The sequence below is a fragment of the Ochotona curzoniae genome, unplaced genomic scaffold (genome assembly GCF_017591425.1).
Source record: "Ochotona curzoniae isolate NIBS_2020 unplaced genomic scaffold, NIBS_Ocur_1.0 contig_64, whole genome shotgun sequence".
Taxonomy (NCBI): domain Eukaryota; kingdom Metazoa; phylum Chordata; class Mammalia; order Lagomorpha; family Ochotonidae; genus Ochotona; species Ochotona curzoniae.
Genome location: NW_024466502.1, coordinates 40906202 through 40920419, shown reverse-complemented (window position 1 = coordinate 40920419; position 14218 = coordinate 40906202). Strand labels below are relative to the sequence as shown.

The 14218-nt window shown below is 43.6% G+C and overlaps 1 protein-coding gene across 2 annotated transcripts in view; it reads left to right on the top strand.

Annotated features, from left to right (window-relative positions):
• ENOX1 (ecto-NOX disulfide-thiol exchanger 1) overlaps window positions 1-14218 on the top strand; it is a 190270-nt gene that overhangs the window by 138494 nt on the left and 37558 nt on the right. For both annotated transcript variants that reach the window (XM_040991043.1, XM_040991044.1), the window contains one exon: window positions 11073-11180. In XM_040991043.1, coding sequence (XP_040846977.1) covers window positions 11073-11180 — 108 coding nt within the window. The remainder of the gene's footprint in view (window positions 1-11072; window positions 11181-14218) is intronic.

Here is a 14218-nt window from a genome sequence, read left to right as displayed (position 1 = left end):
TTGTTGAAATATCTCTGTGGAGCCCAGCTCAGTCTGTGAGTCAGTGGTTCCAAAACACAGAAAACTGGTGGAGGAAGTTCCTTTTCCATCTCAATGTGCTTTGAGCAACTGTGCAAGATGGTGATGCTGTATTGTATTTTATTGGATACATCTCAGCCCCAGAGAGTGAAAGTTTTTGGCACCTTTTACAGTGGCAAGGTTTGCTCAGATTTTTTCTAGTTTTGCTGCTGTTATTTTTCCTTTAAAGGAGTCTCCAGTTAAAACAGAACTTAAATAGTCCTGAAGCCAAACAGCCCCCACAGAGCCACGCACAGGTGGGTGAAAGCCCCTCCAGAAACATCTTGTCTGCTGCAGCCCTCACCTCACCACCCAAGGCTTGACCCTGGGATGGGGAGTGATTTATTTTATTTTTTTTTTATTGGAAAGGCAGATATACAGAGAGGAGAGACAGAGAGGAAGATCTTCCGTCCAATGATTCACTCCCTAAGTGAGCGCAATGGCCGATGCTATGCCGGTCCGAAGCCAGGAGACTCTTCTGGCTCCCAAAACTTTCCCGGGCCACAGGCAGGGAGCTGGAAGGGAAGCGGGGCTGCCAGGATAGAACCGGCGCCCATATGGGATCCTGGGCGTGCAAGGCGAGGACCTTAACCACTGCGCCACCGCACTGGGCCCATCTCTAGAGGTTTGAGTGTACTCTGAGTTCTAACATGAATGGGTAGCAGACGTAGCAAAATTTGCTAAAACTAAGTTGGAACAGATTCATTCTGGCTCTCACTTTTCTGTGACAAATTAATGTACCCATTTATTCATACAGTCGTTCCACAGACATCAGAAAATTGAGAGTGAATTTCTGTAACTATTCTCTCCTTACCAGAACCCTGGATGTATGATTCCATCTCTCTCACCCCTTCAATCATAAGAAAAGGTTTACCTGCAGTCACAGAGAAAAACTGAGACTATTGTAATCATGTCATTAGCTTCACTTGTTAGAGTAACCACTACACGTGAGGGGAAACTTCTAGATGCACAGTGAATTTCTACATCATTTATTAGACATCTGTGACTGATGTACAGAAAAGCCCCCAATTCTCTTCTTTGTTTATCTGCAGAATATGCTAGATCATTACAACTTTGTCACTTGAGATTCTGTATAAGCTCTCATGACTCCCATGCCTGCTTCTGTCCCACGACCATTAAGTCAAAAGCTATTCTGCTAAAAATGCAGCCACAGAGGCCAGTGATGGTAGTAATATCTGTGTTAATGAAGCTATAATGAGTTACAGTTTGGCCCTTGGTGGATAAGCTGGATGAATCCCAGAATGCTTACAAGACACTTCCAAAGATGGCCAAAGGATTTGAGCATCACCCATAAAAGGCTCTGCTAGTTATAATGCCTGTTCATGACTGGGTTATCAACCCCCACAAAGGAAGAACACATTTCTGTTAATCCTTCAGGGCATGATGCAAGCCCCAGCTGTTCAGTCAGTTTCTTGTTTGATTGAAGGAAATGAGCTGCCCTGGCTGGAAAACATGCCAATATTTTAAATTTCTACCTTAGCAACCATACATCTGCCCAGAGGTTGGGGTGATAGCCACCTCATATAATTGTGAGGAAAAAAAAAAGTAGTCGGAATAAATAAATCTCAGCAAATTAAGTTGTCATTTGCAGTGATTTCGCCAGCAATGTCAATTGGTGAAAATAACACTGATAAGTATTCTTACTTCAGCAAGGCACCTGACACCTCCCCTTGTGAGTTACGCGAATAGCGTTGATTCGAGTTGGCTGGCGTATGTTTTAGAAACTGGCTAAAGGAGGGCAACCAGCATTGCTAGGGTGGGACCGAACAGCAGAGCTTTCTCTCTGAATATTAATCCTCCATCCTGCCTGCTGCTGTTAGCTAAAAGTCACTTGACCTTGCTAACTAAGTCTTAGTCTCTCCATTTTTACAAAGAGGATAATGATGGCACTTTCATTTAACACCGTGCCTTTCACTATTCAAGGAGCCTAACATCTTAATAGGTGTTCCTCGGTCTCACACTATCCCACTGGTAAGAATTGTTATCTTTATTGAACATGTGAAGAAAGTAAGACACAGGAAGCTGAGCCAACCCCAGTAATTACACTATCAAAGAAGCCCCATCTGAAGATGAGAAAATAGGTTTTAGTCTTCCAAGCTGTGTCTCTATCCTCTTCTGTGTTGAGTAATTCTGGTGTATTGCTTTGCAAATGATGACTTACTTCTCATGAGACAGCTGTAAAGATAAAAGAATTAGAAAAATGGAGAACAGAGCAGTGAAGTGGCTCATCCAAGATTTCATACCAAGTTAATGCTAACCTTGGAAATGCTGATTGGCTTCAATTTTGCCATTTTTGCCTCTCCTTGGTTATTTTTACTTTCAGAATAATGTTGTTATTGGGATATATGCTATATGACAAGGAATTTCAGTGGAATAGATGAAAACCAAGAAAGATTGATTTTTTCACACGCAAGTTATTCCTAAGAATATATTCAAAGGATATATATTCTAAAATCATACCTGATAAAACACTGCCCCCCCCCCCCCGGGCCAACAATCCAAGGCCATGACCTTCCCTCTTGGGCACTAGCCTATCTGAAAGGGTCCTGTACCCAGTGTAGGATGGCATCCTCTTTTTAAACATTTTATTCCTCTACGTGAAAACATTCTTTTCAGTACTAGTAATATGAAACAAATGATAAAAATGGCCAAGAAAAAGAAAAAATTACAGACTGGAAATTTTTCTTTTATTTAACTTTGTTCTGTGCCAGTAGTACACACACACACACACACAGTACAATAAAATAAAACATGACAAAACAATCTGTTCCATAGTTTTCTTTAGTCCTCTTAATAGTCTGAACTTTGGTCCTTACAGTTAATCTAGTTCTGAATGTTAATAATTGTACAGTAAATAAGTGAATTTTAATGAAATCCAATGTAAACGGCACAACTAATTATGTCACTGTGTGAATTTGTCCTTTAGTATTAAAGCAAGCAGTTAACCATTTTAGAAGTATATAGCATAACTTTCCGACTATTAAAATTCAGTAAAAAATATTTCATGCTCATAATTCTCCGTCTTACTGTTTTAACTTCTGGCTATAAAAAGTCTGTAACAGGGTCCTGTAGCTCAGGTTGTAGCTCGTAGTCTTTGCAGTAATTGTCCTCTTTTTATTTCAGATCTACTATAGAAAAACTAAGTGTATGTTGCTTTTTAAATGTCCACAGTAGGATCAAACGATCCTGGATCAGAACTTGGGTGTGCATCACTGAGTCCTGGTGTCTTATGCGGGAGTAGAAGCAGACTGTTGAACTGGAAGTTGTCCAGATCAATTTCCATATAAAATGTGTTTCAGGACAAATTCATGAAAACGTACCCATTTGATCATTACATCTATATCATTAAATCCTAACAGTTTGGGCAACTATTAGAATGTAGTTCAACAAAAAGTTTTCATCACTGATTTTGCTAGAGTTCTGGTGCAGGGAGATAATAGATGGAGAGACCTTTAGTAGTAGGGTTCGTGATTTTAGATTTATTACAGTGTTACCAACAGCTCCCAGGCCCCATGCAGGAGGACTCCCTTCCCTTTGCTGCAGGCCTGGGCCCTCCTGCAACTATGTCAGTAGCTGTCTGGGGTTTCCCTACTTCTCCATGCTGCTTGAGGTCCTATAAGAAGCAATCCTCTTCCTCTTGAAAATGTTGGCATGGCACAGAAGGGTCTTAGATAGTTTTTCCCTCCTTGTCTATTCATCAGGAGCAATCCCACTCTGTTAGAGGCTAACCTCCAAGGAACCTGAAAATATTCCAGCTCTAAGTTCCGGTCTGGAGTTCCCTTCTATTCTCTTCCTTCCCTTTCTCCCCTGTAGACTGGAGAATACACAGCCTTTCCTTGTGCCGTGCCTGTCGTCCTCCCACTCTCTGCCACCTGTAGGCCCTAGGAAGTCTGGCTCAAATGCAGTGTTTTTGTGTGTGAATCCTTCTGTTCTGGTCCTTGCTCCTCACAAGAAGGGAGTTCTTGCCAGGGAGCAGCCTCGGTCATGGTCTGGGATGGGGTGATTTGGCAAGTAGGGGATAGCATGAAGCTCAGGGACTCAGCTCCTTAAAGCACTGATTCCTGCTTTTTGGCAGTCCCAAGCTCCAAGACTGACAGGGACAGGCACCTGAGCTATCTGGTTCAGGCCAGTATCAGGATTTTAGCGAGCAGGGACACTGCCCTGGTAGCTCCTTGCTGTAAACCCAACCCGATCACATCAAGAACAAGAGATTGCCTTTCTGCCTAGCAATGAGAATAGCATTTAAAATTCAATATCAGAAAAGATATTGACGAGATTAAGGGCCTGAAGGAATTGATTTATGAGGAAAGACCCAAGGAATTAAATATGTATAGCCTGGTGTAATAGGATATTAAGCTCTGAACAGTTTCATTTCTGCAACCCAGCGTCCCTGTTATTAGTCATCTGTGTGGCAGAGTTCTTGCCCAGAGATGTTTTCTTCCCTGGAGTGTTCACCACACCAGAGGCAGCAAGGGAGGCACCAGGATTGATAGGCCAGGTCACAGGCTTGGTTCCCCTCCTACCTTGGTCTAGTTGGAAGTACATTTTCATCCTCAGGTGGAATGACATTTTAGAGGAGAAAAGATCTTGAGTACTCTTGCCACCCACCCTGTGATAAGACTCAATCCCATCTTTGCAGGTACTGGACAATAAATGACAGCCCTTACCCTGAGCCACACTTCTCTGCTTTGTTAGAAATACCCCTTCCTATACATTTGCCTTGAGGCAAAGCCTCACGATGAGTTTGTGATGGTGTGCACTAACACACCTCAGGCCCTCTCACCATAAGCCCATCTGAGACTGACATGCCTACATTATTCTGAAGTCAGCAAGAACTGGCACAGGAAGGAGCAAGCAGAGGGTCGGAGTTGGGGTACCAGGAGATGGGCAGAAACAGTAAACTGTATAGAGGGACAGTGGACAACATCCCACCAAGGGGACAGGGATCTGGTAATGCATCTTCCCACTCCTGGAACCTGCGGCAGGACAAGAAACTACTAGCAGAGGTAGCTACAGGTGAGGTACAGATTGCAGGCGGGAATATTTGGAAAAATCAGGTAGCAGACAGGGTATAAAGTCAGGATAAGGCTGTGTGCTCATGAGTATCACCACATGGACCAGAGGTTAAGAGGACTGCTGGGCTCATTCATTCAGTTCCATCCACCAAGGCCTTTGGTAGAAATTCTTTGACAGTCCTTGGGTCTCATTTCCTTAGGTAATAGAATCCTGACCTTAAAGGTGTATCCCATTTGGTGGGGCATTTGACGTAACAACAAAGTTTCAGGGATGGAAAGACATTTATAAGAACTGAATCAAAAAGGCAGGAGTGCACTGTGTTTAAATGGATGGCACTCATGGGCTTAGTGATTTCCAGGCCTTTACCTTGAATAATCAGTGGCCCATTTCCAAAAAGTAGAACAAGTTTATGATTCAGAATAGCTCTCTTGAGCTCATTCTCCCCAACCCCTACACCGACTCCTATGGGGCTTTCCCCAATTGTCTCGATTATTTCTGAAGCGCATGCCTCCTTGAATTAAATATCTTAAGCAGCATTTAAGCAGACAGGGACCTAAGGGTGATCCTTTGATAGTCTCCAACCCTGTGAAAATAGGAGGAGCTTGTATTGATGGAAGGAATGAGAACAAACTTTCAGAATTGAGCAAGGCACCAAGCACTGAGAAAATCCTGATGCACAGGCAGAAAGGACAGAGAGTACATGCCTGTGTTTGAGTGTGTTTGTGTGTATTTTATTCACCCTCAGTGTGTAACTGCCCAGTGTCATGAGTTCACCCAGCCCACATCAGCTTACACTGAGAGAGGATACTTAGCCTCCCACCACCAGGGAAGACACACGGTCATTTAAAGATCCTCTCCATTTCATGCCAGCCACTGCCTCCATCCCCTGCCGCCCACCATCCTGCCCAAGATTTCCAAATCCTCAGTGGTTGGAGTGTCAATTGGTAATGAGATATTTCTGATATATCTCACCTCTAGAAATCATCTGTCCTGTTTTCTGCGACTGTCATGGACTCTAAACCTAAATAATAACTACCCATATGGAAATTTCATCATGGTTACAGAATTAGATAAGATTGAAGGAGTGGAGAGCTTGGAGATAAGCAAAGGGTTATATTTTTTTGGAGGAAACTGAAATGCACCACACTGACCCCAGGAAGAAAGAGAATAGCAGGCTCTAGCAGTGTTCTGCAAAGTGGGAATGTTAAATGCCAAGGTAGAAGCCCTCGCCAGGAGGATGCTAAGTTTGACATGACATGCCCCAATTTCCATGTCAAACTGACAGTGTAATGTGACTGCCACCGTAGAAAGCACAGTTTTTAGGTAGGAAAATTGAGCTGTGCAAATGGCAGGTCTCTCCCACATCTTGAACCTGTGTGTGTCTATGAATTTCCCATCTGCACGAATGGAAGTATGACCTCACTTATTCTGGGGCTCCACATAATATTGGTAATGCTGTTTGCATTAGATCCATTAGACACCGAAGGCCACATCCCCAAAGTGCATTATGAATGACCCTATTAAGTCAGTGGCCTGGAAATATCAAGATGTGTCAGGTACAGCATTTATTTACCTGCATATTGTCCGTCTGAGTGTTTCCACCTGATTGGCATATGGATAATCGCCTAATTGGAACACACACAGTTATAACCACCAAAGAATGTAACAGTGCATCTGCTTAATGCCATACTCTCAAATGTTAAATTCAAATTATGCTGTAGTCAGCCAATCCAACCAAGAGACACTTCTGATTAAGTTCTGGCCGCTTGTGAACTTGCGTAATTGAGGCACTCTGGTATTTAAAAATTCAAGCTAGAACAGGCGTTATGCCATCTCATACATTTCCAAGGAAAGCGACCAGCGAAGCAGACTTAAATTCTCTGGTTGTGAACTATCTTGCTGTCTTACAGGGCATCCAGTCAAGTGAAAACTAGCAGTTTTGAGTCACTGCTGTTTTGAATACATAAACATCAGATTCTGAAGTTTATACTTTGTAAACCAAAGACACGTTAATTCTGGAGAATGCAAGAAACAGTCCAGAAACACTGATTTTATTTACCCTCTCTCAATGGTTTTGTTCTTTGTGTATTTGTGGTAGAATATATACAATAGACTAGGTTATATAGTCAAAATTCACTAATTAGGTTTCCTTAACCTTTTAATAACTCCTCCTCCTCAGATTAAGAAGGCTATCTGACACTGCCAGGGCAATGAATCAAGATGTCTTAAATGGAGCAGCTATTTTCCTCTGAAAGCTTTATATCTGCAAATGCCTGCAACAATAAATTATCCTGTGATAGGGTCTCAAGTGAGGAGCTGGCATTGGACAGCCATCACAGCAGGTTAAGTAACTACCCACAAGCTGGCACCCCATATAAGTGCTGGTGAAAATCCCGGCTGCTCTACTTCCCATCCAGTTCCCTGCTGATGGCCCAGGAGGGCAAGGGACATGACCAAAGAGCTTAAGCTCTACCGTCAAGGCAGGGTGGAATTCCTGATTCCTGCCTTTGAGCTGGCCCCGACCTTGCTATTGTGGCTATTTGTGGAATGAGCCAGCAGATAGAAGATCCCATTAATTCTCATTTTCATTCTCTCTCTCTCTCTCTCTCTCTCTCTCACACACACACACACACACACACACACACAAATAGAGATAATATGTAATGGGAAAGATATTTGATATGTTATTGAATGTACTTTGAGGGTAAAGAAAGCAAGTGAACTGACTTACCTTGGGTTATTAGAGGACATTTTTAATGGGGAAGAACCCAAGGCCACTGCTTAGAACTGTGTATGTGGAGTACTAGAGATTGCAGTCACCATGTAATATACTGGGGATTAAATCAGCATTTGGAGACTGGTTTGCATCCCTGCTTACACATTAGAATTAATTGTGATGGTGTTTTTCTTTTTTAAGTTAACAATATCTAGGTCTCACCACTGTTTAGTTAACTGATCTTCTGGCCAGAATTCAGTAGTTTTTAAAAGCTTCCCAACTAAACACAATATAAACAAGGTTGAATCTTAGGAAATAATCTTATTTAACAATATAGCAAACTGGGACTAGCACTGTGGTATAGTGAGTAAAGCCATCACACTGGATGCTGGCTTTACACACAATGTCTAAGCTGCTCCATTTCTGATCCAGCTCCCTGTTAATGATCTGGGAAAGCAGCAAAAGATGGTCCAATTGCCTGACACCCATATAGGAGACTGAGAAGAAGCTCATAGTGCCTGGCATTGTCCTAACCCAGCTCTGGCCATCGCAGCCATCTGGGGAGTGAGCTAGCAGATGGAAGCTCTTTTTTCCTCCCTCCCTTCCTCCCTTCCTCTCTCTCTCTCTCTCCCCTTCCCTCTCTCCCTTTCTTTCCCTCCCTTTCTTTCCCTCCCTCCCTCCTTTCTCATTACCAAAACAGTGCCTGTTCTCAACTGATACACCAGAAAAATGACCACCAAAACTGAGAGGGTCAAAAGGCCACTTACCTAGAGGTAGTATCCAAATCCTTCTTGAGGGAGTATTTTACAAAATTAATTAAAATCCTCTTAATCCTTTTTTTTCTGAATGGTACATTGTGAACTTCCTCAACAAATGTCTGGAGATGTTTGTGCAGTCTCCTTTTTATTGGATGCATCATGCCCTACCACACAGATGCACCCTTACAGATGCCCCAACTCCACTTCACCTTACATCTATGCTCTCTAAACTTTGCTGTTTCAGCCACCGTAGTGAACAAAATACACTGCCTACCCTTAAAGACACTTTCTTGTTCTTATTTTGGTTTATCTTTAAAAAGGTTTGATGATTGGATTGGAAATTGTCTTATCAAGTACAGATTCACACAGCCATCACTTAAGTCCACACCAGTTCCCCAGGGAGCTGTTCTGGGACCAATCATGAGTGAAAAAGAAGGAATAGGATCATTCATAACTGTTTCAAGCACTTGTCACTCTGCCAGAAGATAATGTGGACCCTCTGATGATTTGGCCTTTGATTAGACAATAGACAATTATCTCACGAAAATTGTTGAGGGGGGCACTGTGAGATGTGTATGTGATGATGATAGAAGCAGGTGAAGAAATAGGAGCCAATGAATTTAGAAAACTATTAACATGACACTGTTTATGCTAGAAACACGAATCAAGTCTAAAAAGCAGAGAAACAGAGATCTCCCATTCTTTGGTTCACTTTCCAGATGTCCGTGACAGCCAGGCCTGGACCAGACCAAAGCCAGGATCTTGAAGCTTACTCTGGGTCTCCCAAAGGAGTGACAGGAGCCCAAGTGCTTGAACCATCACCTGCTGCCTCCCATGCTACACACTAGCAGCAAACTAGTAACAGGATCAGAGCCAGGACTTGAACCAAAGCACTTCACTAGGAGATGTAGATGTCTACAGAGATATCAGACCTTTGAGCCAAACACCACCTCCCAAAGTAGGTTTTTAGATTTAGGCCCAGGGCTACAGCACAAGCAAGCAAAAGGAAAGCACAGTGTGGTTTTTAGAATACATCCTGTACCCAAGATCCCCCACCAAAGCTAGTCATTTTGAGGTTTTAACTTAATCCTTCCAGTAGGTAGGTCTAAAGAGGAGAAATCACCTATCAGTGTTTCTTTCAGTTCATTTAGTTAGAAACTGGCCAGGCAGTTCTGCAGCCAACTCGCAGGAGCCTTGTAGGAGGCAGCCTGGATAGTAGGAGCATGTCCCTTCCAGATAGAAACACGATAACGTCTCTGCATCAGCAGAGCAGCGCTTGTTAGGGGCAGCAGCAGGAAGGGGCTGCTGTGTCTTCCCAAACTACTCCTTTGCTGTCAAGATGCTCTAAATAGGCCTGCCTGTGGCCAGAGTCTGTTTGGAAGCTCTGGAATGTCTCCCGCAGCCTGTGTATATATTAACATATAGCCACATCCCAAAGAATTAGTGCTGGGCAGCGCTGTGCACCTGGCAGACAAGGTAAGCTGCCACATGAGTTACAGTTGGTAGGGCAAGGAAAGCTCAAGGCTTACAAAAATCCCTTCAGTGGCCCTGTTTAAAAATAGCAGTGCAGGCCATAGCTTAGTATTTTGACAGCTTATATCAGCAGTTTTCCAGGCTGATATATTGATTGCAGTTTGGACTTCAGTCCTGCTGATCTAATAAAACATCCCCGTCATAACAGAGAAAGTAGAAGGATCTTTTGTGGTGCCAGCCACTCAGAGAAGTAGCTCTGCAGAGAAACCATAAAGCTCCCTTTACTGTACAATGTAAAAATGAAATGAAACTGGGCAAATTGGCTAATCACTCTTTTACTTTATTATTTCTTTGATTCTTCATCTTTCAAAATGTGGTTTATTGACTCTACATAATTTATAAACATGTTTATGCATTTGCTCAAAGAAATCCTCTTAGAGGGCATCCTCGCCAGTACTTAAGAGAAGCGTTATGCATTACTGACACAAACAGGGTGGGCATGGGGTACAGCAAGTTAAGCTGCCACTTGGAATTCCTGCATCCCATATTGAAGTGCTTGGATTTCAGTCCTGACTCTGCTCCTAATCCAGCTTCCTGCTAATGTGTGTTCTAGGAGTTAGCTGATGATGGCTCAAGTACTTGGATCCCTGCCACCCACATGGGAGACTTGGATGTAGTCCTGGTACCTGGCTTAAGCCGGCCCAGCCCTTGCTAACATGGGGGCTTGGAGCATGAACCAACGAATTTAAAATCTGTCTCTCCCTCTCTTGATTCTCACCCTTTTTCCATTTCAAATAATATCGGCAAAGAAAACTTGGAACACAGATTTTCTTTTTTAATCACAGCCTAATAGTGTGTCAAAAACTGTGATTGTCTTTACACCCAGTGGAGAAATTGCACACAAAATCAACTCGGCATTAAGCAACAAGACATGAAAAAACTCCTCTCTGAATTGGGAACAAGTGTTTGGAACATTTTAGAATCTCTGATCTTTGTTCCTCCTTCACACTCACCATCTTTTCCTTTCACAGCAATTGCTTACCATCCAGGAGGAGTTAAACAATAAGAAGTCAGAACTGGAACAGGCGAAGGAAGAACAGTCACACACACAAGCATTACTCAAAGTCCTCCAGGAACAAGTAAGTGAATGAAACTGCCCTGATTTATAAATCAACACAAACATCCTCAGTGAGCCCCAGCTGGGGGTGCAAACATCATGGAAGACAATGGACAGTGTCCTTAACCCTAACCCTCGGAAACATAGACCTCAGGCAGCTTTGCAATGTGCAATGTGTGGCATCACTCCCAGCCTCTTTGTCTTTCCCTGTCCTCCTTCAGTCTGCCCCCAAGCCTGTCAGTTTCTACTGACAAATGAATTTGAGAAAAGTTGAAAATATTGACAGTTGGGGTATGTTGCAAAGTAAGCAGCTCGTTTCCTCTTTAGTCTCTTGGGGAGGAAAACAAGTTGACTGTAACCACAGCATCAATGCTGACCTCCAAATAGGAGGGACTGATTCACAGCATTATCAAGAAACTATCTTCCCTGTGCCTAAGGCCTTTAGATAGCCACAGTGCACACCAGGCTGTTTACACTGCATGGGTAAAGCTGACCGGTCCATTCTAGCTGCCTTTGATATGAAAGTGTGACCTGACATTGATAAATGGATTAGAAAGTATTGTCTTACAGCAGGATAAGATGGATCACTGGGCAACCAGCAGAGTGAAATCCAAGCCCACTATTTGCTCTGGAGGAGCTTGGAAAGCTCTTGAACTGCTCTGCTGTTTCTAGCCTTCACTCAGTGCCAACATTGTAGTGAATGGTAATTAGAAGGAAGGGTTAAATCACATTATGATAAGCTATATAGAGTGTAGTGCCTCTGCTGGAAATCAAACATAGGCTCTTTTCTATTTTTCACGCATATTGTGGTTTATGAGATGGTTATTTATGCAGTATAAATAACCTCAAGGGCAGTATTATAGAATATATGAAGTAGGGAGAGATGACCCTATTCAACTGTGATGTGTCGTCACTTGACAAGTGAGCTTAAAGAAAAGATGGCTTAGAATCAAGAAAAGAAAAACATATTTTAACTGTTTTCCCTCTGAAAATAAAGAGGAGCAATGAAGATATTACAAATACTTGGAGAAAATGCTCTATAAAACTAGTAATAATTTGATGAATATGGATTTGGGAACTGACAAGATAAGCAAAGTTGAATGCAAAGATGCGGTCAACCTCTATGAGCCACCAGCCAGGGGGCCTGATGTCACTGTCCTGCCCCCTTTGGCTGTGCTGAGGGACCAGCCCTATGGGCTCATCAGGTCCACATCTTCCTCTTCCCTGCTTTTTGATTTTGTTTTCTTGTAGCTTTACCCAGCCTGGAGAGAAACTAATTTTCTTTTATTCTGCCTGACTTACTTCCTTTATTTTGATCTGAGTCCAAAACAGTCACAAAAATGGATGCAAAATTTTGCAGAAAGTGGACATCATCTTGCGGTGCCATGCTTATGTAAAGCACCAAGCACACTCAGCCCCCGAGTTGGTGGAGCATCACACTTCATTCATCCCAACTTGGAAAAAAAAAAGAAGAAGAGGATTCAGAACAATTAAATGTTCAGGGACCCGGACAACACCACTGAGAAGGCAGTGCTTTTTCAATCTTTAGTATTAACTTCAATGGGGATGGCTTTTCCAAGCAAAGGCACCAAAGACGAAGAGGGTCAGGGGCTGTGCAGTGGCTCAAGACATTTGAGTGCCACCACCAGCTGTGTTCCAGGGCACTGCTGGCCCCTGACCTGGGGATGTGTAACCTGGAGGTGTGCAGAACACGTGTCACCTCCTTCTCCCTTGGCAGCCACCCCCACACATGGCCACATACACCTCTCACCTCCAGGAACATTCGCTCATATGGTTTGCTTTAGATCCCTGCAGAGTAACTGCATATGTATACATGGATATGATGGAAACAGATGATACCACGTCTGTGTACATGCATGTGCATACAAACACAGAGCAAGAGATTTATGTTTATATATACATCCTTGTCTAGAGACTTGGAAGTCTCCTCTTCAAAGCAGCTGCCACTTACTGCAAATTCTAACAAGAAAAGAGTTCTTGAAGGCAGGTCGTTCCCACCAGAAGGCCTCTCACCCCCTCTAGGGAAGGTAGCCTCATTCCCGTGCTCTCAAATCCTGCCTGCTGGTGCTGGAGGAGACAGAGCTTCTTGAGACCTCTCCAGGCACCACTGACTCCTGCTTTTCAGTTCCTGAACAAGCACAGGTGTGTCCTGTTCCTGGGGCTTGATCACAACCCTAAGTGTCATCCAACACTACATTCCACATGAGAGAAAGTGGAACAGCTAGAGGAGAGAACAGGAAGGGGCCCTGAGAGGAAGCAGAATGATGGGCCCAGAGTGGCCACAGCAAGGAGACCTCTACAGAGGCACAGTGGCTGCTGGTACTCCTGGCAGAGAACAGAGAGAGTGGTCGAGGGAACCACACCCAAATTCAGAAAGTAGGTTGGGAGGAGAGGAGGCAGAGTGCAAGAGCAGGCAGACTTGTAAGATGATCAGGGGCACAAGATCATGCCCAAGAACAGCAAGTGTATTGATCCTGGTGAACAGCCAGAAGAGGAAGGTACCCTAACACATCATGGTCCCAAACTTCTTCTAGGCAGGCACAGAAGCCTCCAAGAGAACCTCTGCTCTAACTCACAGCGGCACAGGGGACAGACCTCAGGTGGGATGAGCAAGAGGGGGTTGAAGAACGAGAGGAAGACTAGGAACACCTTCAGCAAGAAGCCAGTGCTGGGGAAAGACACAGCGCTGTGCTTGCGTCCCTTTGTGCACTGTACTGGGGGAGTCAGGGGTGTTACTGGGTCTGCAGTGCAATTTCTCCCATTCCCACAAATCATACATTGCTCCATGCCTCTTTGCATGTTACAAACAGAAACAACAGGGAAGTATCCCTAAAAACCAGTGGGCAGATTTTTTTTCCTCAGTGGGAGTTACATGAAAAGGAGCCCCTTACCTTCAATCAGCCATGCCATGCCCATGTTCTTCCTGCCACCATTGCTTTGACAAAACCCTTCCCTTGGCATGGAGAGGCTTTGATTTTCTTACTGAAACCAAGACTGCCTTGAAAACGTGAAGCGTCTTGCAGCTGTCATATGCACAAA